This window comes from Chiloscyllium plagiosum, chromosome 17, assembly GCF_004010195.1.
Source record: "Chiloscyllium plagiosum isolate BGI_BamShark_2017 chromosome 17, ASM401019v2, whole genome shotgun sequence".
In the NCBI taxonomy this organism is placed as follows: Eukaryota; Metazoa; Chordata; class Chondrichthyes; order Orectolobiformes; family Hemiscylliidae; genus Chiloscyllium; species Chiloscyllium plagiosum.
In genome coordinates this window covers 42308076-42330552 of record NC_057726.1, presented here as the reverse complement: position 1 = coordinate 42330552, position 22477 = coordinate 42308076, and the positions used below count along the sequence as shown (strand labels likewise).

The window sequence follows — 22477 nt, the reverse complement described above, 5'->3', positions numbered from 1 at the left end:
ACTCTAGTCTCAGAATCAACTACCTCACTGTCCATCTTGATGAAGAATTCTATCATATTATGGTCACTCATTCCCAATAGGTCTCTGTTATCTGCATTACCGATTGTTGCATTCTCATTGCATAATATTGACTCGAAGATGGCCTGTTCTCTGGTTAGTTCCTCAATGAATCGGTCCATAAAGCCATCCTGTTTACACTCTAGGAGTTTCTCCTCCACCATATTGTGGCTACTTAAAGTCATCCATAATTACATGTTCCTTTACTGCATGACTCTCTGATTTTCCTGTTTAATGACATTCCCAGCATCACCACTATGGTCTGGTCACTATACCACAGCAACTAATTTTGCTAATTAGGCTATTTGCCCCTCATGATTTCATAAACTTTCTATAAGGTTCAAACGCTCCAGGAAAAATAGCCCCAACCTATTCAGCCTCTCCCTACAGCTCAAACCCTGGTAACATTCTTGTAAATTTTCTCTAAACACTTTCAAATTTCACAACATCCTTCCTATAACAGGGGAACCAGAATTGCAAGCAATATTCCAAATGTGACCTGTACAGCTGCAACATGACCTCCCAACTCCTATACTTAATGCACTGACTAATAAAAAAAAGCAAACCAAACGCCTTCTTCACTATCCTGTCTACCTGCAACTCCACTTTCAAGGAACCTGCACAACAAGCTCTTTTTGTTGAGCAACACTCCTCAAGACCTTATCATTAAGTGTATAAGTCCTGCCCTGATTTGCCTTTCCAAAGTGCAGGACCTTGAGTTTATCTAAATTAAACTCCATCTGCCACTCCTCAGCCCACTGGCCCATCTGATCAAGACCCTGTTGTACTCTGAGGTAAACTTTTTCACTGTCTGCTACACCTTCAATTTTGGTGTCATCTCCAAACTTACTAACCATACCATCAACGTTCACATCCAATCATTTCTATAAATGACAAAAAGCAGTAGACCCAGCATCAATTTGGAATATTATGTGCAGTTCTGGTCTCCTTCCTATCAGAAAGATGTTGTGAAACTTGAAAGGGTTCAGAAAAGTTTTATAAGGATGTTGCCAGGTTTGGAAGATTTGGGCTATATGGAGAGGTTGAATAGGCTGGGGCTGTTTTCCGTGGAGCGTCGGAGGCTGAGGGGTGACCTTATAGAGGTTTATAAAATCATGAGGGGCATGGATAGGGTAAATAAACAAAGTCCTGGGGTGAGGGAGTCCAGAACTAGAGGGCATAGGTTAAGGGTGAGAGGGGAAAGGTGTAAAATTTCTTTTTAAAGAGGGGCAACCTTTTCACCTAGAGGGTGGTACATGTATTGAATGAGCTGCCAAAGAAAGTGGTGGAGGCTGGTACAATTGCAACATTTAAAAAGGCATCTGGATGGGTATATGAATAGATTAGATTAGATTAGATTACATTCCCTACAGTGTGGAAACAGGCCCTTCGGCCCAACAAGTCCACACCGACCCTCCAAAGAGTAACCCACCCAGACTCATTTTCCTCTGACTAATGCACCTAACACTATGGGCAATTTAGCATGGCCAATTTACCTAACCTGGGAATGGTTTGGAGGGTTATGGGCCAGGTGATGGCAGGTGGGACTAGATTGGGTTAGAATATCTGGTTGGCATGGACAAGTTGGACCAAAGGGTCTGTCTCCGTGCTGTATATCTCTATGACTCTAATCCTTGTGGCACACTGCTGGTCACAGGCCTCCAGTCTGAAAAGCAACCCTCCACCACCACCATCTGTCTCCTACCGTCCAGCCACTGCTGTATCCAAAAGGCTAGCTCTCCCTGTTTTCCATGTGATCTAACCTTGTTAACCAGTCACCATGTGGAACCTTATCAAATGTCTTACTGATGTCCACATAGATCACATCCATCACTCTGCCTTTGTTATTCCTCTTCAGTCTTGGTAAACGAGTTGGGGTAGGGTGGTAATGCAGCTTAATACTTTCTCCTGCTCTTTACTCCTGTCACTGAAATATGTTTAAGGGATTGACTAGTTCAATCTCAGCCTGGTCAGCTGCATTATGAACCTGCTTTTCTTGGTTATCAGGTCCTGCAGTGGATCTGGGTCAGAGGCTGGGATACTACCCAATGCAGTACAAAACTCCTCCTTGCTAATTTTAATAAAGAAAATAATTTATCAAATTACTTTTGGAGATTATTTCTAGGATGAATATTTGGAAACACGACAATTTTATAGATTAATTATTCTCATCTCATTTCTTAAGATTGGAAGCTCAGTGGTTAGCATTGCTGCCTCAGAGTACCAGGGAGCCAGGTTCAATTCCACTCTCCGATGACTGTCTGTGTGGAGTTTACACATTTTCTCTGTGTCTGCATGAATTTGCTCTCAGTCCAAAGATGTGCACATTAAGTGGATTGGCCCATAGTATCTAGGGATGTGCAGGCTAGGTGGATTAGACATGGGAACTGCAGGGTTACAGGGATTGGGTTGGGGGATGAGTCTGGGTGGGATGAACTGGGATGTGTGGACTCAATATGCCAAACGGCCTGCTTCCACATTGTAGGGATTCTATGATCGATTCAATGACTTTCTTTTCAACATACAGTCAGAAGTGGAGATATTCACTGATGATTGTACAATGTTCAGCACTATTTGTAAATCCTCAGACACTAAAGCAGTCCATGTTCAAATGCGTAAAACCTGGAGAATTTCCAGGCTTGGGTTGCAAAAAGCATTCCCTGTAACATTCCTTTCAGTTTTTCAGCTGTCTAAGGTCCATGTGCAGCAATAACTTCTGGATCTGGAAGACAATCCTTTGAACAACATACCAACCCCAATTGGTATGTGCAGAAACTTGGAGAGCTGAGATTGTATGGAGCCTAAAGGCAACATTGTTGACAATTGACACAAATGGCAGGTAATGACCATACAGTCATAGAGTCATAGAGATGTACAGCATGGAAACAGACCTTTCGGTCCAACCTATCCATGCCGACCAGATATCCCAACCCAATCTCGTCCAACCTGCCAGCACCCGGTCCATATCCATTCAAACCCTTCCTATTCGTATACCCATCCAAATGCCTCTTAAATGTTACAATTGTAGCCTCCACCACATCCTCTGGCAGCTCATTCTATACACGTACCACCCTCTGCATGAAAAACTTGCCCCTTAGGTCTCTTTTATATCTTTCCCCTCTCACCCTAAACCTATGCCCTCTAGTTCTCGACTGCCCGATCCCAGGGAAAAGATTTTGTCTATTTATCCTATCCATGCCCCTCATAATTTTGTAAACCTCTATAAGGTCACCCTTAAGCCTCCGACGCTCCAGGGAAAACAGCCCATCTCCAATAAAAAGAATCTAACCATCACCCCTTGTCATTCAATGGCATCACCACCATATCTGAATCCTCCACTATCAACACCCTGAAGGTTACCATTGACTAGAAACTGAACTAATAGCCATATTAGTATTTTGGCTACAAAAACAGATCAGAGGCTGGGAATTGTACCTGTGAATAACTCACCTCCTGACTCCCCATAGCCTCTCTGCCATGTTTAATGTAGACAAGCAGGAGGCTGGAAGAACACAGCAAACCAGGCAGCATCAGGAGGTGGAGAAGTCAACATTTCAGGTATAACTCTTCTTCAAGAATGTGGGTTAATCGAACACAGGCAGAGGGTACAACCTGGTTGGTCGGTGCGAGGAGTGAATCCGGTTGGTAGCTGGAAGGAAGGGTTGATGGGAGGATTGGAAGGGAGGGGGGAGAGGCTGGAAAGGGAGCTGGGTGATGGGGAGGAGGGTTATTTGAAATTGGAGAGAATCTTCTGTTCCCTAGATGCTGCCTGACCTGCTGTGCTGTTCCAGCAATAAAGTTTCAGCAGAATTCAATGTTGAGCCCTCCAAGCTGTAGACTGCCCAGGTGAAAGGTGAGGTGTTGTTCCTCCAATTTGTTGTTGACTCGTTGTGGCAATGGAGGAGGCCAAGGATGGTCACGTCAGCAAGGGAGTGGGAAGGGGAATTAAAATGGGTGGTGACTGGGTGGTCCAGTCGGCCTCTGCGTGCCCGACTGAGATGCTCAGTAAAACGTGCACTGAGTTTATGTTTCGTCTCTCCAATGTAGAGAAGACCACATCGGGAGCACTGGATACAATAAACTATGTTGGAGGAGAGGCAGGTGAACCTCTGTCTCACCTGGAAGGACTGTTTGGGGCCCTGAATGGAGGTGAGGGGGTGGTGTACCGACAGGTTTTGCATCTTTTCTGGTTGCAGGGGAAGGTACCTGGCGGTTGGGGGTTTGGAGGAGCCATAGAGGCGTTGGTGGAGAGAATGGCGCCAACCAAGGACTGTCAACGGTAATGGTTCTTGTGAAGGCAGGGAAGGCTGAGGAGGGAAAGATGTTCTTGGTGGTGGGGTCTAGTTGGAGTTGGTGAAAGTGTTTAAGGATGATTATTTGGATGCGGAGACTAGTGTGGTGGTAGGTGAGGACAAAGGGGGACCCTGTCTTTATTGTATTTGGGGGGTGGGTTAGAGCAGTGGAATGGAGAATGGAAGTGGTGCGGTGAAGGGCTGTCTGGATGACAGAGGGGGACAATCACATTGATTGAAATAGGTGGAAATCTGGGATGCTTGGGACTGGCAGAGTAATTGGGAGAATGGGATGAAGTTCTTACAGGATACTGGGTGGGAGGAGGTGTAGTGCAGGCAGTTGTGAGAGTCTCTGGGTTTGTACTAAACATCTGTCTGGAGACTGTCACCAGAGATGGAAATGGAGATGTCAAGAAAGGGGAGGGAGGTGTCCGAGATGGACCAAGTGAATTTGAGGGTGGGATGCAAGTTGTGGGCGAAGTCGATGATTTGCTCCAGTTCAACCTGGGTATAGGACGCTGCACCGATGCAGTCATCGATGTAATGACGGAAGAGTTGGGGCACAGTGCTTATGTAGGTGCTGAAGAGGAGCTATTTAATGTAGCCGACAAAGGGGCAGGCATAGCCACTGCCCATCCAGGGCCCATGGCCACCCCTAGATTTAGGGGAAATGGGAGGACTTAAAGGAAATGTAATTAAGGATGAGGTCTAGTTTGGCAAGGTGGAGAAGAGTATTTGTGGAGAGGGACTGGATGGGTGTGTTGGAGAGGAAGGAGCTGAGGGCCTGAAGGCCATCCTTGTGGGGTATGGGTATGTATAAGGACTGCACGTTCATAATGAAGATAAAGTGCTGGGGACCGGGAAACTGGACATTACCGAAGAGGTGGAGGACGTGGTTGGTGTTGTGGATGCAGATGGGAAGTACCTGAACCAGGAGGAGAGGATGGAGTCAAGGTAGGATGATTTGAGTTCATTAGGACAGGAGCATGCTGAAATGACAGGTTAGCTGGAGTAGTTGGGCTTGTGGATCTTAGGGAGCAGGTAGAACCGGGTAGTGTAGGGCTGGGGAACTCTGAGATTGGAGGTACTGGAGGGGAGATCACCGGAGTCAATGAGGGCATGGACAGTGTAAGTGATTTTGGCCTGATGGGTCATGTTGGGGTCATGGTCAAGGGGGAAGTAGGACGTGATGTTGGGGAATTGGTGTTTGGCCTCTGTGACATTGAGGTCCATTCTCCAGACTACCACTGCCCTGCTTTTACCACCTTCATTCCCTCTGCCATTTATAAGGCACACATCAGGAATGTTTTGGAATGTTCCCCACTTGGCTGGATGAGTGCAGCTCCAAGAATACTCAAGAAACTTGACATCATTCAGGACAATGAAGCCTGCTAGATTGGCATCAAATCCACAAACATATGGTCCCTCCACTATTGACACTCAGTCACAGCAACATGTACCACTTACAAGATGCACTGCAGAAATTCACCAAGCTCCTTAAGTAGCACTTTCCAAATCCACAAACACTACCATCTGGAAGGCAATGGGCAACAGATACGTGGAAAACCATCATCTACAACTTCCCCTCCCAAGCCACACACCATCCTGACATGGAAATATACCACTGCCATTCCTTCACTGTAGCTAGACAAAATTATGGAACTCTCTCCCTAATGGCACTGTGGGTCTAAATACACCAAATGGAGTGCAGAAGTGCAATAAAGCAGTTCAAAACCACCTTGTCAAGTGCAACATGGGCTAGGCAATAGACACTGGCCAAGCCAGAAATACCCAATTTCTGTCCAAAAGCACACATACAGACACAAACAGAAAAAGATATGAATACTATGAACAGAGAGAAAACTGAGAAAGCAATTCAGTGGTCTCTGTTCACAGGACCTGCTGAAATGTTTCTTGTTCTGATCATAACACTGTTCTTGATCTTACTTCTCTTGATGCCTTCATTGGTTTGCAGGAGGCACAGGGTGGCTGATTCACACTAATAAAAGGTCTCAGACTTATCACTTAAAAGTCACAACATTACAGCAACTGCTGAAGGAAAAATAAATTGGTTTCCTTCAGGCTGAAAGTAGCTTTTACTGCAGAGAACAAACATTGCTCCTGAGGGTGGAGATTGGATGGCTTCTCTCAGTCTTTTTGACAACCCCGAGGAGTTTAGCTACCTAAAAGCCAATACTTGTTGGCAGGCAGAGGGATTTGTTATTGATAACTGGTCACTAATCCACAGACCAATCAGCTTCTTGGTGCTGGCTGAATTTCTATTTGTACACACTGTGGCTCCAATTTGTCTGCATCTTCCCTTACTAATACTTGAACCAACAGTTATATAAAACTATATAATGTCAGGTTACTTGCTTTCAAAACATTTAATAATCCATCAGCAATCTTTGGGTCATTTCAGTCCACAATCAAAAATACAGAGAAATAAAAAGATATAGTCTCTGCAGAATGAAAAAGTAGAATATTACTTAAATAGAGAATGTCTATAGAATTCAAAGTGCAGGAGGATTTAGATGTTTCAGTCAAGACACACAAAAGATATGTATGCAGGTACAGCATGTAATCAAAAAGAAGAATGGAATGCTATCCTTTGATACAAAAAGAATTGAATATAACAGTAAGGATAAAAAAAACCCCAAAGAACTGCGGTTGCTAGAACTCAACAACAAACACAAACCTTGCTAGGAAGAAGGGTCACTAGCCCCAAAATGATAACTCTGCGTTTTCTCCACAGAGGCTGCCAGATCTGCTGAGTGTTCCCAGCAATTTCTGTTTGTTTTAAAACAAGGATGTTATGCTTCAGTTATTGAGAGCATTTGTGGGACCACATCTCAACTACTGCATGCCATTTTGGTCTTTTTTTTGAGTAGTCATTCATGGGATATAGGCGTTATAAGTTCATTCAGCATTTATTGCACAGCCCTATCTGCCCTGGAAATGAGTGGCTTACTAGGCCAACTTTTAATTCCAACCTTTTTAATTGAATTCAAATTTCATCATCTGCCATGCCTCCAGAGCACTTGAGCCTTTGTTTGGATTACCTAGACATTATCACTCTGCCATCATCTCTCCACATGTAAATGCATTGGAGAAGGTTCTGAGAAGGTTTACTACCCTGAATCCTGGAAGGAACAGGGTGTTTGTGAGGATGGGTTGGACAGACAGGGCTTGTTTCACTGGAGTTTAGAAGTGTGACGGGTGACTTGATTGAAGTGTATAAGATCCTGAAGGTGGTTGAGAAAAGGATGTTTCCTCTTCTGGGTCAATACAGAAGTAATGAGGCACTTTTTTAAAAAAAATTAGGGGTCAGCTTTTTAAGACAGAGAAAGATAAAGCTTTGCTCTCAGAGGGTTGCATGACCTATGTTCCCTGTAATTTATTCCCTCTGCATGGACATCTAAAGTCTGTCTGTTTTATTTTGTTATGGAACCAGAAGTCAATGCACTGGCACATCACTTGGCATGTGCAGAACCTCAGAATGGAATAGCTCTCAGTATATTGCAAAGCCGTGTCTGTTTTTTCATTAATACTCTCCAGCTGATGGTTTTTACGTCAGAGGTTCTGCACATGTTGACAGCTTTGTTGAGAATAAATGTCTCCTCTTCCAGCAAATGTTCTGTCACAATGGGATTTCAAGCTGAAAACAATCATCTTTGAGTTATCCTAGGTCTCAGCTTTCAAATGGATATGTTAATACTTTACTATCACAAATTGAATCAATGTTCTCCCTCTCCCCCTCAGCTCTGATGTTAAACACGTGCCATTCTTCAAGGGCTTCAAATGTTCCCCAGACTGTTGTTTCTTTGGAGTGAATTTCAAGTTTCAGTATAGAGTCATAGAGATGTACAACATGGAAACAGACCCTTCGGTCCAACCCATCCATGCCGACCAGATATCCCAACCCAATCTAGTTCCACCTGCCAGCACCCGGCCCATATCTCTCCAAACCCTTCCTATTCATATACCCATCCAGGTGCCTTTTAAATGTTGCAATTATACCAGCCTCCACCACTTCCTCTGGTAGCTCATTCCATACACATTCCACCCTCTGCGTAAAAAAATTGCCCCTTGGGTCACTTTTACATCTTTCCTCTCTCACCCTTAACCTATGCTCTCTTGTTCTCAACTCGCCCCACCCCAGGGAGAAGACCTTGTCTATTTATCCTATCCATGCCCCTCATGATTTTGTAAACCTCTATAAGGTCACCCCTCAGCCTCCAGGGAAAGCAGCCCTAGCCTATTCAACCTCTCCCTATAGCGCAAATCCTCCAACCCTGGCAACATCCTTGTAAATCTTTCCTGAACACTTTCAAGTTTCACAACATCTTTCCAATAAGAAGGAGACCAGAACTGCATGCAATATTCCAACAGTGGCCTAACCAATGTCCTGTATAGCCGCAACATGACCTCCCAACTCCTGTACTCAATACTCTGTCCAATAAAGGAATGCATACCAAAAGCCTTCTTCACTATCCTATCTACCTGTGACTCCACTTTCAAGGAGCTATGAACCTGCACTTCAAGGTCTATTTGTTCAGCAACACTCCCCACGACTTTACCATTAAGTGTCTAAGTCCTGCTAAGATTTGCTTTCCCAAAATGCAGCATCTCACATTTATCTAAATTAAATTCCATCTTCCACTTCTCAGCCCATTGGCCCATCTGATCAAGATCCCGCTGTAATCTGAGATAACTTTCTTTGCTGTCCACTACACCTCCAATTTTGGTGTCATCTGCAAAATTACTAACTTACTAACTCTAATGCTCACAACCAAATCATTTATATAAATGATGAAAAGTAGTGGACCCAGCACCGATCCTTGTGGCATTCCACCGGTAACAGACCTCCAGTCTGAAAAACAACCTTCCACCATCATCTTCTTTCTTCTACCTTTGAGCCAGTTCTGTATCTAAATGGCTAGTTCTCCCTGTATTCCATGAAATCTAACTTTGCTAACCAGTCTCCCATGGGAAACCTTGTCGAGTGCCTTACTTAAATCCACATAGATCATGTCTACTGTTCTGCCCTCTTCAATCCTCTTTGTTACTTCTTTCTTCAGCATTGATAGCACAGTTGCTACTCTTATTTGACCAGGCTTCTTATTTGATTCTGTAGTTACCTCATTATTTTGCCATTGAGACTAGAAGAAATTCCAATTCTGTCTCATGTTTCATTTCTTTTTCTTTCTATATCATTAGGTTCCAGAAAATCTAGTCATCCAGACTCACCCACTCATTCAATTGCAGCTGTAATTCTTCCTTACTGTTTCTCACTGTCACTGGCCCTCCTTCAGCTCTGAAAATTTTCAGCAGAAAATTTGAACAAAATTTCAGCTTCACCCTTTGAACATCATCTTTCATGTAATGTGCTTTAACAGTAATTACTTCTAAGTGAAAGCTAGTATAAACCGAAAAAACTGTAGATGTTGTAAATCAGAAACAAAAGCAGAAAATGCTGGAAAAGCTCAGCAGGTCTGGCAGTACCTGTGGAGAGAAATCAGAGTTAACATTCTGGGTCTAGTTACCCTTCTACTAAGTCTGACATCTCACCAGATACGCTGAGCTTTTCCAGCAAATTCTGATTTTGTCACAGCAAAAGTAGCATGTCTGTCACAAATGGACAATGTGCTAATACATTTTTCTAACCAATGTCTTGGTCCAAGTTTGCAGCAGAGGTCTTAAGTAGAACCATTTTTACTTTTGCTGCATATTGTGAAAATAAACCCTCATGAGTTGACATTATTCAGTCACTCCCCATTGTAATTCAACCTTCTCATTTAGCTGTGTGAGCTGCAGCGAGTTGAGCTTGGAGGTGGGAGGGAGCTCACTCTGCCCATTGAGGGTTGACTGATCGATATGCCTGTCGCTCTGGGTGCCTGTGGCTGCTGAATCGATGTGTCTGCGCTCGTTTGCTGCCCCTGCCGGATGACAGACACCCGGCGCCTGCCTGGGGCTCGGGGCTGTCGCCGTCTGCATTGTCCGTGTCAGAGCCGCCCGCCAATGGGGAGGAAACACAAGAAGCACAAGCACGCAGCGGAGGGTAAGAGCGGCTCTCCCCCCCCCTCCCTGCACCCCGCACAGAACGGCATCTCTGCTCAGGCCACTCTCCCGCAGCTGATCCCCCGGCTCCAGAGCTGGGCCTAGTTCCCTGAGCTGAGCCAATAGCGGCCCTGCTGCTCAGTCACTGCGGGAAACGGTGAGGGGGGTGGGACGGTGTTTATCTGCTCTGAGCTGGCCTTGCACCAACCGGGAGGTCCGAGTGTTGTGGTGGGGGGGTGGGGGGTGATGGCGCTTCGGTGCGTGTTTTGCCCGAAATGTTGTGGTGCCCGGGGGGGAAGAGCGGGACCCAACACAGAATCTGCTGGCAGTCCTTTCTCCAAACAGGCATCAGGCTGTTTTGGTTCTGGTGATCTATAATGAGGCAGGTTTAGTTAATGATCTCAGAGTAAAACACGCCCTAGGAAACAGTGATCAGAGCATGTTAGAATGTGATTTGGAGACTCCGGTGTTGGATTGGGTGGATAATGTTTTAAAAAAAATCACACAACACTAGATTATAGTCCAACAGGTTTATTTGGACGCACTAGCTTCCAAATAAACCTGTTGGATTGTCACCTGGCGTTGTGTGATTTTTTTTAACAATGTTAGAATTTAGCTTTGAATGGGAGAAGCTTATTTTGGAAAGAGTTCTGCTAAACTTAAATATGGTCAATTACAGAAGGAGTGAGGGCAGCATGATTTATGCTCTCTCAAAAATTGCTAACTCTCTCTTCCTCCCCGGGCCTCCAGTAACCACTTGCTTTTGCTGCTGGGTGTTCCTTCTCGGGTTGGGGCAGAGTTGAAGTCGGATTTTGTTGCGATTTTGTTTTAACAGTCTGAAAGGATACACCTCGTTCTAGAATAGAACCCCGTGCGATGTCTCCGGGTTCTGTCAGCAGGGATCACTGAAAGGAGGCTTGTGGTACATTGTAACATCCTTCCTTACATATATAAACAGAAGGTGCTAGCGAAACTCGGCAGCTCTGGTAGCATTTAATGAAGAGACAAATTGAGTTATCTCTTCGAGTCCAGTGACCCTTCGGCAGAACATGTTTAGTGGCGCAAAACTGCGAGTGGGGGAATTCTCTGGTCAGCTGCAGATACTGAGAGAGTGCATGCAAGTCATCTCCATTCATTGACTTGGACATACAGTCTGTGGGAACACACAACATAAAACAAGCCAGTTTCAAGTGTTGATTGGCAATAGTTCAGATTTCGAGATGAAAATCTGTACCGGGGACATTAGAAGAAAGGCCACAGACACTGCCCAATCTGTCAGCACTGTTATTTGTAGCTTATTGAATTGAATTTATCATCCTGTGTGCCAAGGCACAGTGAAAAGCTTTGTCTTGCGAGCAATACAGGCAGATTGCAGAGTTAAGTAGCATTGATAGTAAATAATAGGTAAACAGTGGCAAAAACCAAAACAATGTTAAGTGTTTGTGAGTCCATTCAGTATTCTACCAACAGTAGGGTAGAAACTGTTGCGAAACGGCTAGTGTGTGTGTGTGTGTGTTCAGGCTTCTGCAGCTTCTCCCTGATAGTACAGGTTGTAGAAAAACATTGTCAAGGTGAGATGGATCTTTAAGAATGCTGACAGCCTTTCCTTGACAGCGGGCCTGGTAGATGGATTCTGTAGATGGGAGGTTGGCCTTTGTGATTGTCTGGACCGAGTTCACCACTCCCTGTAACCGTCTCCGATCTTGAGTGGTTCAGTTGTCATACCAAGTAGTGATACATCCAGACAGAATGCTCTCGATGGCGCACCTATAAAAATTGGCAAGGGTATTTGCCATCATGTCAAATTTCCTCAGCTGCCTGAGGAAGAAGAGACGTTGTTGGGCCTTTGTAACCAGTGCGTCCACATGGAGTCCAAGAAAGCTTTTTGTGGACAACCACTCCCAGGAGCTTGACACTCTCCACTTGTTCCACCTCTGTGTTGTTAATGTGTAGGGGGCATCAGTAACATCCTGCTGAAAGTCAAAAATGAGTTCCTTGGTTTTGCTGGCATTGAGAGCCTAGGTTGTTCTCAGTGCACCATTTCTCCAGGTCTTCCACCTCCCATCTGTAGTCTGTTTTGTCGCCATTCGATACTGTTGCTTCTCTGACTCAGTCCACTCCAACCATTAGGATACTAATTTGCAGAGTTATCTTGAACCAAATGGGAGTAATGACAGGATGCAGTTAAAAATCACACACCACCAGGTTATATTCCAATAGGCTTATTTGGAAGTACAAGCTCTCAGACGCTGCTCCTTTGTCAGGTAGCTAGGATGCAGTGGCAGACCTTCAGCCCCTATTAGTGAAGTAGGTTCAACTGCATTACTCAAAGATTGGTGTGGGTAGCCTAAGTTTCAGTTTGTGGGGCACTGGCACCAAAACTAGAGTAGAAGGGAGTAGTTCCAGTAGAATGGGCCTGATTTGAGCTCTGCTGGGACCAGTGAATCAAATAACAAGGGTTGTAGATAAGGCTTTCAACTAATGGGTGGGGAGCACAGTTTGATAGGAAAGTGTAGGCTTACAAAGCAAGAGGATATGGCAACATTATACCGTAACTATTTGGATAGTGACATGCAGATTAGGACAGGAAGGGACAGTGTGTGCAAACACAGAAAAAAACACAGTAAGTCCTTATCAATGGAGGCAAGAAATAAAAAAAAGACACCAGTAAGCCCCGAACAGTAGCTTTGTGATGGTACAGAAAATAAACCAGGCGATTAATAAGATCATGTAAAGAAGGCAGCATATTAAACATTGGGTGAATTTAATCTTCATGTTTGAAATAGTCAGATTGGCAAGGTAACCAAAAAGACAAATTCATAAGAGTGTATTTGAGACAGTTTCCCTGAAGGAAATGCTGCAGATTCAAACAGGGATCAGGCTGATTTGGTACTGGTGACCTGTAATGAGGCAGATTTAGTTAATGATCTCACAGTAAAAGATCCCCTTGGAAACAGTGACGAGAACATGTTAGAATTTAGCATTCAGTTTGAAAGGGAGAAGCTTAGGTTGGAAAGAACTCTGTTAAACGTAAATATGGCTAATTACAAAGGAGTGAGGGGCAGAGGTAGCTGGAATGGACCAGTAAAGGAGAATAATAGCAAAGATGTTTGAGGAACAGTGGCATATGTGTGAGCCATAAACTTTTATTTTTAAACAACAAAGATGTATCCTTGGGAGGAAGAAGGATTCTGGAAAGGAGACAAGCCAACCATGTTTAATCATGATTTGGAGATGCCGGTGTTGGACTGGGGTGTACAAAGTTAAAAATCACACAACACCAGGTTATAGTCCAACAGGACTATTCAATTAAACTTCCAATTAAACCTGTTGGACTATAACCTGGTGTTGTGTGATTTTTAACCATGTTTAACCAGGGAAGTTGAAGATAGCATGAAATTGAAAGAAAAACATAAAATGCAGCAAAGATTAGTGGTAAGCCAGAGTATTGGGGAACTATAGACCAGTGAGCCTGATGTTGGTGGTGGGCAAGTTATTGGAGGGAATTCTGAGATACAGGATTTACATGTATTTAGAAAGGCAAAGACTGATTAGGGATAGTCAACAATGCTTTGTTCATGGGAAATCATGTCTCACAAACTTGATTTGAGTTTTTTGAGGAAGTAACAAAGATGATTGATGAGGGCAGAGGGGTAGATGTGATCTATGTGGACTTCAGTAAGGCATTTGACATGGTTCCCCATGGGAGACTGATTAGCAAGGTTAGATCCCAGGGAATATAGGGAGAACAAGCCATTTGGATACAGAATTGGCTCAAAGATAAAAGACAGAGGGTGGTGGTGGAGGGTTGTTTTTCAGACCAGTGGAGTGCCATAAGGATCGGTGCTGGGTCCTCTACTTTTTGTTATTTACATAAATGATTTGGATGCGAGCATAAGAGGTACAGTTAGTAAGTTGGCAGGTGACACCAAAATTGGAGGTGTAGTAGTCAGCGAAGGAAGTTACCTCCGATTACAATGGAATCTTGAGCAGATGGGCCAATGGGCTGTAACGTGGCAGATGGAGTTTAATTCAGATAAATGCGAGGTGCTGCATTTTGGGAAAGCAAATATTAGCAGGACTTATACACTTAATGGTAAAGTCTTAGGGAGTGTTGCTGAACAAGGAGGTCTTGGAGTGCAGGTTCATAGCTCCTTGAAAGTGGAGTCGCAGGTAGATAGGATAGTGAAGAAGGCGTTTGGTATGCTTTCCTTTATTGGTCAGAGTATTGAGTATAGGAGTTAGGAGGTCATGTGGGGTTGTACAGGACATTAGATCTGGTCGGCATGGATGGGTTGGATTCCTGAAGATGGGATTATGCCGGAAACGTCGATTCTCCTGTTCCCTAGATGCTGCCTGACCTGCTGCGCTTTTCCAGCAACACATTTTCAGCTCTGATCTCCAGCATCTGCAGACCTCACTTTCTCCTGTACAGGACATTAGTTAGGCCACTGTTGGAATATTGCATGCAGTTCTGGTCTCCTTCCTATCGGAAAGATGTTGTGAAACTTGAAAGGGTTCAGAAAAGATTTACAAGGATATTGCCAGGGTTGGAGGATTTGAGCTATGGGGAGAGGCTGAACAGGCTGGGGCTGTTTTCCGTGGAGCATCAGAGGTTGAAAGGTGACCGTATAGAGGTTTACAAAATTATGAGGGGCATGGATAGGATAAATAGACAAAGTCTTTCCCCTGGGGTCGGGGAATCCTGAACTAGGGGGCATAGGTTAGGGTGAGAGGGGAAAGATATAAAAGAGACCTAAGGGTAACTTTTTCATACAGAGGGTGGTACATGTATGGAATGAGCTGCCAGAGGAAGTGGTAGAGGCTGGTACAATTGCAACATTTAAAAGGCAATTGGATGGGTATATGAATAGGAAGGGTTTGGAGGGATATGGGCCGGGTGCTGGTAGGTGGGACTAGATTGGGTTGGGATATCTGGTCAGCATGGATGGGTTGGACTGAAGGGTCTGTTTCCATGCTGTACATCTCTATGACTACCAAAAAAAAGGAAGATAACCTTTGAGGGTAAATTTACAAGTAATATCAAAGTTGACAGCAAGAGCTTCTCGAAATACCTAAAGAGGATGAGAGAGGCCAAAGTTAATGTCGGCCTCTCCGAGAATGAGGCTAAGGACATAATGGGGAATGAGGGAAATGGCAGAGAAGTTGTATAAGTACTTTGCAACAGTCTTCATAGTAGAAGACATTAATAGCATTCCAAAAATATTAAATCGGGGGACAAAAGGAGAAGAGGAAATAACTACAATGATTCACTATGGAAAAAGAAATACTAGGGAAAGCATTGGAACTAAAGACCAATAAATTCACTACATCTTCACATGTTACTAGAAGTAGCTACAAAGATAGTGAAGGCACTGATAGTAATCTTCAAATAATCTTTGGATTCTGGAAATGTCCCAAAAGGTTGGAAAACTGCCAATGTAATATCTTTATTTGAAAAGAGAAGGAGACAAAAATGGTAGCTATAGACAGGTTAAGTAAGTAGGAGAAAGTGAGGACTGCAGATGCTGGAGATCAGAGCTGAAAAATGTGTTGCTGGAAAAGCGCAACAGGTCAGGCAGCATCAAAGGAGCAGGAGAATCGACGTTTCGGGCATAAGCCCGAAGAAGGGCTTATGCCCGAAACGTCGATTCTCCTGCTCCTTTGATGCTGCCTGACCTGCTGCCCTTTTCCAGCAACACATTTTTCAGGTTAAGTAAGTAGGCAGAGACTTAGCATTTGGTCTGTAATATGGAAAAATGTGAGGTTATGCACTTTGGCAGCAAGGGCAGGAAGAATAGAGGAGCTAAATATTATTTAAATGGGGAAAGACTGCAGAAATCTACAGCGCAGAGGCATTTGGGAGCCCTCATGCATAAATCTCAAAAAACTGTGCAATCAAACATTCAGCATGAAATAGGGAAGGAAGATGGAACATTGGCCATTATTTCAAAGGGAATGCAGTCTAAAAATAGGGTGGCCTTGCTAAAAGTAAAAGGTACGAGTCAGAACGTAGCTGAGATACTGTAAACAACTTTGATCCCTTTATCTAAAGATAGATATTGGAGGTGGTCCAAAGAAAATTCACTAGGTATGGAAGAGAGTCTTATGAAGAGTGGTTGAGTAGATTGGCCTGTATTCATTGGAGTTTAGAAGAATAAGAAGTCACCTTGTTGAAACATGTAAGATTCTTAGCGGACATGACCGGATTAATGCAGAAAGATGTTTCACTTTGTGGGAGACTCTCGGATCAGAGAGCATAATCTCAGAGTAAGGACTTGCCAGTTTAAGACAGAGATGAGAAGGAAGTTCTTCTTTCTGAGAGTATAGAATTCTTTATCACAGAAGACTGTAGAGGCAGTGTTGTTAATTTTATCAAGACTAAGATTAACAGATATTTAATTATTAAGAGTCTGAAGAATTGTGGGAAAAAGACAGGAAAATGGAGCTGAAGATTATCAGATTAGCCATGATCTCATTGCATAGCATAGCAGTCTTGATGGGTTGAATGGCCTATTTAAGTTCCTACATCATATGGTCTCAGACAGCAGTTTACATGAATGGAATATTTTAAGTTAGATGGCCTTGTGCTCCACAATAGGCACTAAAATAGATTTATTGATTTCTTTCTTGTGCGCTGTCTGAAGCTGAACCAGTTTGTAACTTCAGTGTCCTACGTAACTCTAAGCTTAGATTCTAACCCTATATCTTCTCCATTGCCAAGAAATGTTGCTTTATTTCCATAATGCCTTTCTCCATTCCTGCCTTAGCCCATTTGCTGTTGAAACCCTCAGCCATGCTTAATGTTACTTCTAAATTGACAATTCCAGTCATCTCCTAACCAAGTTCCCAGCTTCCACCTTCTAGCAGTTTGATGTCCATATCTTAACTTTCACCAGGTCCTCTTCACCCATCATCTCTGCTCACTGACCAACATTGGCTACTGGTTTAGTACAGCCTAAAATTGAAAGTTTCCCTATCACCTCTTCCAACGTTGCCTCCCTCTGGGGTATCTGTATTCCTCCAGCGCTTACCTCTTGTCTATCTTCCACTCCCTTTGGCCCAATATTGATAGGTGTCTCCTCCGCTGTCTAGGCCAAAAATACTGAAATTTCCATCCCCAAACTGGTATTCTCCACTTCTTCTCCTATAAGTAAGTACTTATTGCCAATCACTTTGTGGACCATGTGTTGGACCATTGTCCTAATATTTCCTTTGGCTGTGTCAGTTTTTGTCGCACTCCAGTGGAGTGCTTTCAGATGTTTCACTTCTATAAAGGTGCTATTGTAGTTGCAGCTTGTGCCCTGTCAATAATGTCCTATATATTGGTCACCCCTGTTTACTTTAAAAAGATTCAGTGTTGTCACTGAACAATCGTGTTTACTGCACGCAGTTTCTTCCATGTATATTATTTGATTATTAATTTACTCACAGGAGCTGCAAAACACTGATCTCCAAAGTTTTCTAGATCACTTATTCTATCCAGGTGGGAATCTTTGGCCAACTTGCTGATCTTCCTTTTGATTCGTTAGCTCTTAGCAGTCTAGGGTGAATTTCCTCTGCTTTGCAGCAAAATTCTTTGTCCTCCCCAGTCCCCTAAATTCTCACTGGATAAAGTTTTTATCTGATATCAAGATGAAGAGGCTGAAAATCTTATCTTTGCTATTTAGTATCTCATTGGCTTTGCATTTATGTTAAATAATACATTTTGGCTTTGTTTAATCCTGTCCCTCCTGGAGAGGAATGAGCTTTGGGGTGTGATTGTGTACAGGATTGGTCTCGGAAAATTAATACTGTACAACAACCTGCCATTGATTGTAAATCTCTCAGAATGTGACTTCAATCTTCTAAACCGCTGCAGTGGTCATCTGCTCTCTGCTCATCGATTTTCTCATTTCAGTGCTGCTCCCACTTCCTTCTTGATCTTCTGATCCCAGTTGTCATAGAAATATGCAATTCAGTTGTCCATCGAGTGAAGTAAAGTTGGGAGAAGATGGGGGACATCCCTTTTTGTTGCACTAACTGCACTTATTAACTTTAAAGGACCAATCTTTCAATGTGGATGAATGAATGATTGAATCAGGAATTGGGTTGGATGGGTGAGAAGGTAGGTTGGTAAGATGGGTGACTGGGTAGTTGGGTTGGTAAGGTGGGTGACTGGGTAGTCGGGTTGGTAAGGTGGGTGACTGGGTAGTCGGATTGGTGAAGTGGGTGACTGGGTAGTCAGCTTGAGGGATTAGTCAAATCTGTTGAGGGGGAGGTGAGTAGTCAGGTCAGGTTCGGTGGGGGTGGGGTAGCTGGGTAATTGTCGAATCAATTGTGCCATCACCAAATTGATAGACTGTTTTAATTTATCTAATATTTCCCAGATAATGACACAAGCAAGCACTGTGGAACTGTCCCAAGTCTCTAACTCTAACTCATTAAAACTTGCAGAGGCACCTGATGTGCATCTTTAATCATATGTTCAGTTTCTGGTGATCTGATGATTGGAATATTGTTCTGAAGTGATTTTACTGAACGATATTGTACTGTAGTTCGCTTCAGTATATTTGTTTGTATATGCATAATTGTAATTTGTTAATCAACTCTCAGTCACAAATACTTGGGTTTTTTTCTGAATTGTAATGTTTCACCCAGCACAGTGAAACTGAGTAAGAGTCTGTCCACCTTGAAATGGTATTAAAAAATTAAGTCTTGAGGCACAGTAGTAGTGTCCCTACCCCTAGACCGGGAAGCCCAGACTTAAATCCCACCTGGTGCAGAGGTGTGTAATAACGTTTCAGCACAAGTTGATTTGAAAAATAGGTTAACTCTCTTAATTTGATTCTTCTTACTCAAATTCTAACTTTTCTAATGAGACCTTCCTTCAAAGTGTGTAATGCGTACAATCAGATACTACAGCAAGTTATTCTTCTGTTTTACAGAATATACTGATAAACCTCTAAAGCTGGTGCTGAAAGTAGGTGGTAGTGAAATAACAGAATTGTCGACAGCAAGTTTAGGACATGAGTCCAGTTTGATTGAAGACAAATGTGATCACGACAAACACAAGGAGAAAAAGAAAAAGAAGAAAAAGAAAACTGAAAAAGAGAAACGCACAACTCCAGATGAACGAAAAAGAAGAAAGGTATGAGGTTCAACATATGCAAATATACAATTTGATAGAAGCAAACTAAGAATGTGAAAAGCAGTGTACTCACTCTGCTCTGATGTAACATAACAGTTCCATTCTCGTGGGATCTTGTATTATAAGAAAATTGTGCAATAGCCATGCCATTTAAACTAACGGGGCCGGAATTGTATTATAGCCGATACAGGTAAGGAAAGTTTGCATTCTAAAAATAACAGTCTAAATTCTTCAATCACTTTAAAGCCAATTTGCGTCGAAGAAGCACACATTTTAGCAGAACCGGCTGTGTAATGCCACACTGTTGAATTGATGAAATCGGGATCATCAACAAAGTAACCAGAGTTTGAGTTCATGTGCATAAACGAGAAGCAGTTTGCTACAGTTACACTTGCCCACAGAATTTTCTGCTTTTGCACTGGGGTTTGTAGGAATTAAAGGGCCAACACAGTGTGGTGCCCTCTACAGGAATTTGGGACATGTGTGAATCAAGGAAACATGCATCTCTTTAGATCAAAGTATCTTTCCTGAGATGTGCAGACTCTGATTCAAGAAGTCAAATATTTAAATTCAATGCCAAAACATAGAAAGAGGAATAAAGATGAGACTTGCTGAAAAGGGAGTCAAGTTGCCAAATCCGCTTGCCTTGCACTTGGAAGGACAAATGCAAGAGTTCTGAATTTCAAACACTCTGAACAGTCTATAATACTGGAGAAAAGGGTGCTGTTTGGTTGCTACATCAACTCTAATTGGCTGAGGTATTGTCATGGATAAAACACCAGGGAACTGTAGGTTCTTCAACCTCCTGGATTGTTCAATAAAAGTTTAAGGCATATACAGATTACCTTTTATTTGTAGAGAATGGTCCCTGAATATGAATGTATATTACTTCTGGCAACTGTAAATTATTATCTTTGGTTGCTAGTGTAGCTGTTAATGCAGGGAGGGAGAGTGGAAAAGCACAGCAGTCCACACAGCATCTGAGCAGCAGGAGAGGCAGCATTTCAGGCATAAGCCCTTCATCAGGAATGTGGAAGTGGGAGGGGTCTAGGAAATAAATAGGTGGGGGTGGGGATGGGGGGAAGATAGCTGGAAAGGCATTGGTGGATGCAGGGGTGGAGGTGGTAGGGAGGGTAGAGCAGACAGGTGGGAAGAAAGATTGTTAAACAAGTGCTACAGTATACTGGAATTACATCTAATGTAAATATATTGGGTTTTGAACTTACACATTAGTCAAGTATAATCTGTGTTCTGCCCATACAGAAAAAAATGGAATAATTTTGCATTTCTAACAATATTTAAAATCTGAAGAATAAAACTCCATTCTTCTCAAAATAAATTTTCCACCCTAAAGAGGCAGTTTGGCACTTCGCATAGCATTAAAAATAATCTTATTAGATTAGATTTGTTTTATTAGATTACTTACAGTGTGGAAACAGGCCCAACAAGTCCACACCGACCCACCGAAGTGCGACCCACCGAAGTGCAACCCACCCAGACCCATTCCCTTACATTTACCCCTACGGACAATTTAGCATGGCCAGTTCACTTAACCTGCACATTTTTGGAGGAAACCGGAGCACCCGGAGGAAACCCACGCAGACACAGGGAGAATGTGCAAACTCCACACAGTCAGTCGCCTGAGGTGGGAATTGAACCCGGGTCTCTGGTGCTGTGAGGCAGCAGTGCTAACCACCATGCCGCATGTTTTTTTTCTTGCATCTAACAACACCTTCTGTACCTTTTTTTTTCTGGCATGTTTGATGGTAATATGGTGGCTAAGTATTGGACCTTTACCCTGCTACATGTATTTGAATGATGAGTCTCTTGGCAAGGAACTTGTAGCGAAGCCACCAAAGAGTCAAGGCAATCCAATTTCTATGTTGTGCTGAGCATTGTTAACCTCAAATGTTATTCCTAACAAAAAAAAACCAAGCCATTAATTTGCTCTTGCTTTTGCATTCAACACTTTGTGATTTCATTCTGATCATTAGAGATATGGATAGAAAAGTCAGTATTGCCAAAACCTTTTTAATCTCCCTTTAGGATGAAAAGAGAAAGCGGGAGAAAGAGCTTGCTATCAGTGAACGGGAAGAGGAAGAAAGGAGTCGATCTCCTGCAAGGTTTGAAATGCCACCAGAAAGACACATGACATCCCCTCTAATAAAAATAGAAGGTGAGCTTTTGATATTTAACAAAAACGCTGTTTTATAGTTTATGCACTGACTGTTTCGAGGTTATGTGACATTTTTCATACATTTGAGAAACTGTAAGCTTGATCTTATTGAACTCTTTAGTTTTGAATTTTTTAGTCTGTGATCTTTTGTTTACTAAGGGATGTCAGTGCTGGGAATTGAGTTTTCACTCTGCACATCCACTGTTCTACACCACACTGTTCAAAGGCCATGTACAGAATGATAGAGTCTACAGAACAGAAGATACTACTCAGTTTGTTGATGCTGTAATGAATTTTTGAAAGAGTAATCTTGCTTTATCTTGTCCACCCATTTTATTTTGCCCATAACCTGGTAGGTTTCATCTTCAAGTATTTTCCAGTTCCCTTTCGAAATTAGTTATGGAACTGATTTCCACATCCTTTTCAGGTAGAATGTTCCAAATCCCAAAAAACTCCTGAGTGAAAATATTTCTCCTCATTTGTCCATTAGGTCTTTTGTCAATGATTTTTAATCTACAGAGGAACCTCGATTATCCAAACAAGATGGACAGGCTCTATTTCGTTCGGATAATTGATTATACGGTTAATTCATTTCCTCTGGGGCTCGGAGTTTTCTGTGAAGTCTGCTCTCTGTTCAGGAAACTAGGCAAAAGCACACTGCGCAAGACCCCACTCCCCCGTCCAACATTGCCCCCCCACCCCTGGCCTGCCCTCAACCCCGTCCAACACTGTCCCCCCCCCCCCCCCGTCTGCTCTCATCCC

At 43.1% G+C, this 22477-nt stretch overlaps 1 protein-coding gene across 2 annotated transcripts in view; it reads left to right on the top strand.

Annotated features, from left to right (window-relative positions):
- Positions 1-10233: 10233 nt before the first annotated feature.
- Positions 10234-22477, top strand: part of brd7 (bromodomain containing 7) — a 54707-nt gene continuing 42463 nt past the window's right edge. Inside the window, exons 1-3 of one of the 2 annotated variants that reach the window (XM_043706954.1) lie at positions 10234-10410; positions 19337-19539; positions 21586-21715. In XM_043706954.1, coding sequence (XP_043562889.1) covers positions 10296-10410; positions 19337-19539; positions 21586-21715 — 448 coding nt within the window. In that variant the 5' untranslated portion in view covers positions 10234-10295. The remainder of the gene's footprint in view (positions 10411-19336; positions 19540-21585; positions 21716-22477) is intronic. The other variant, XM_043706956.1, reaches the window with a different exon arrangement.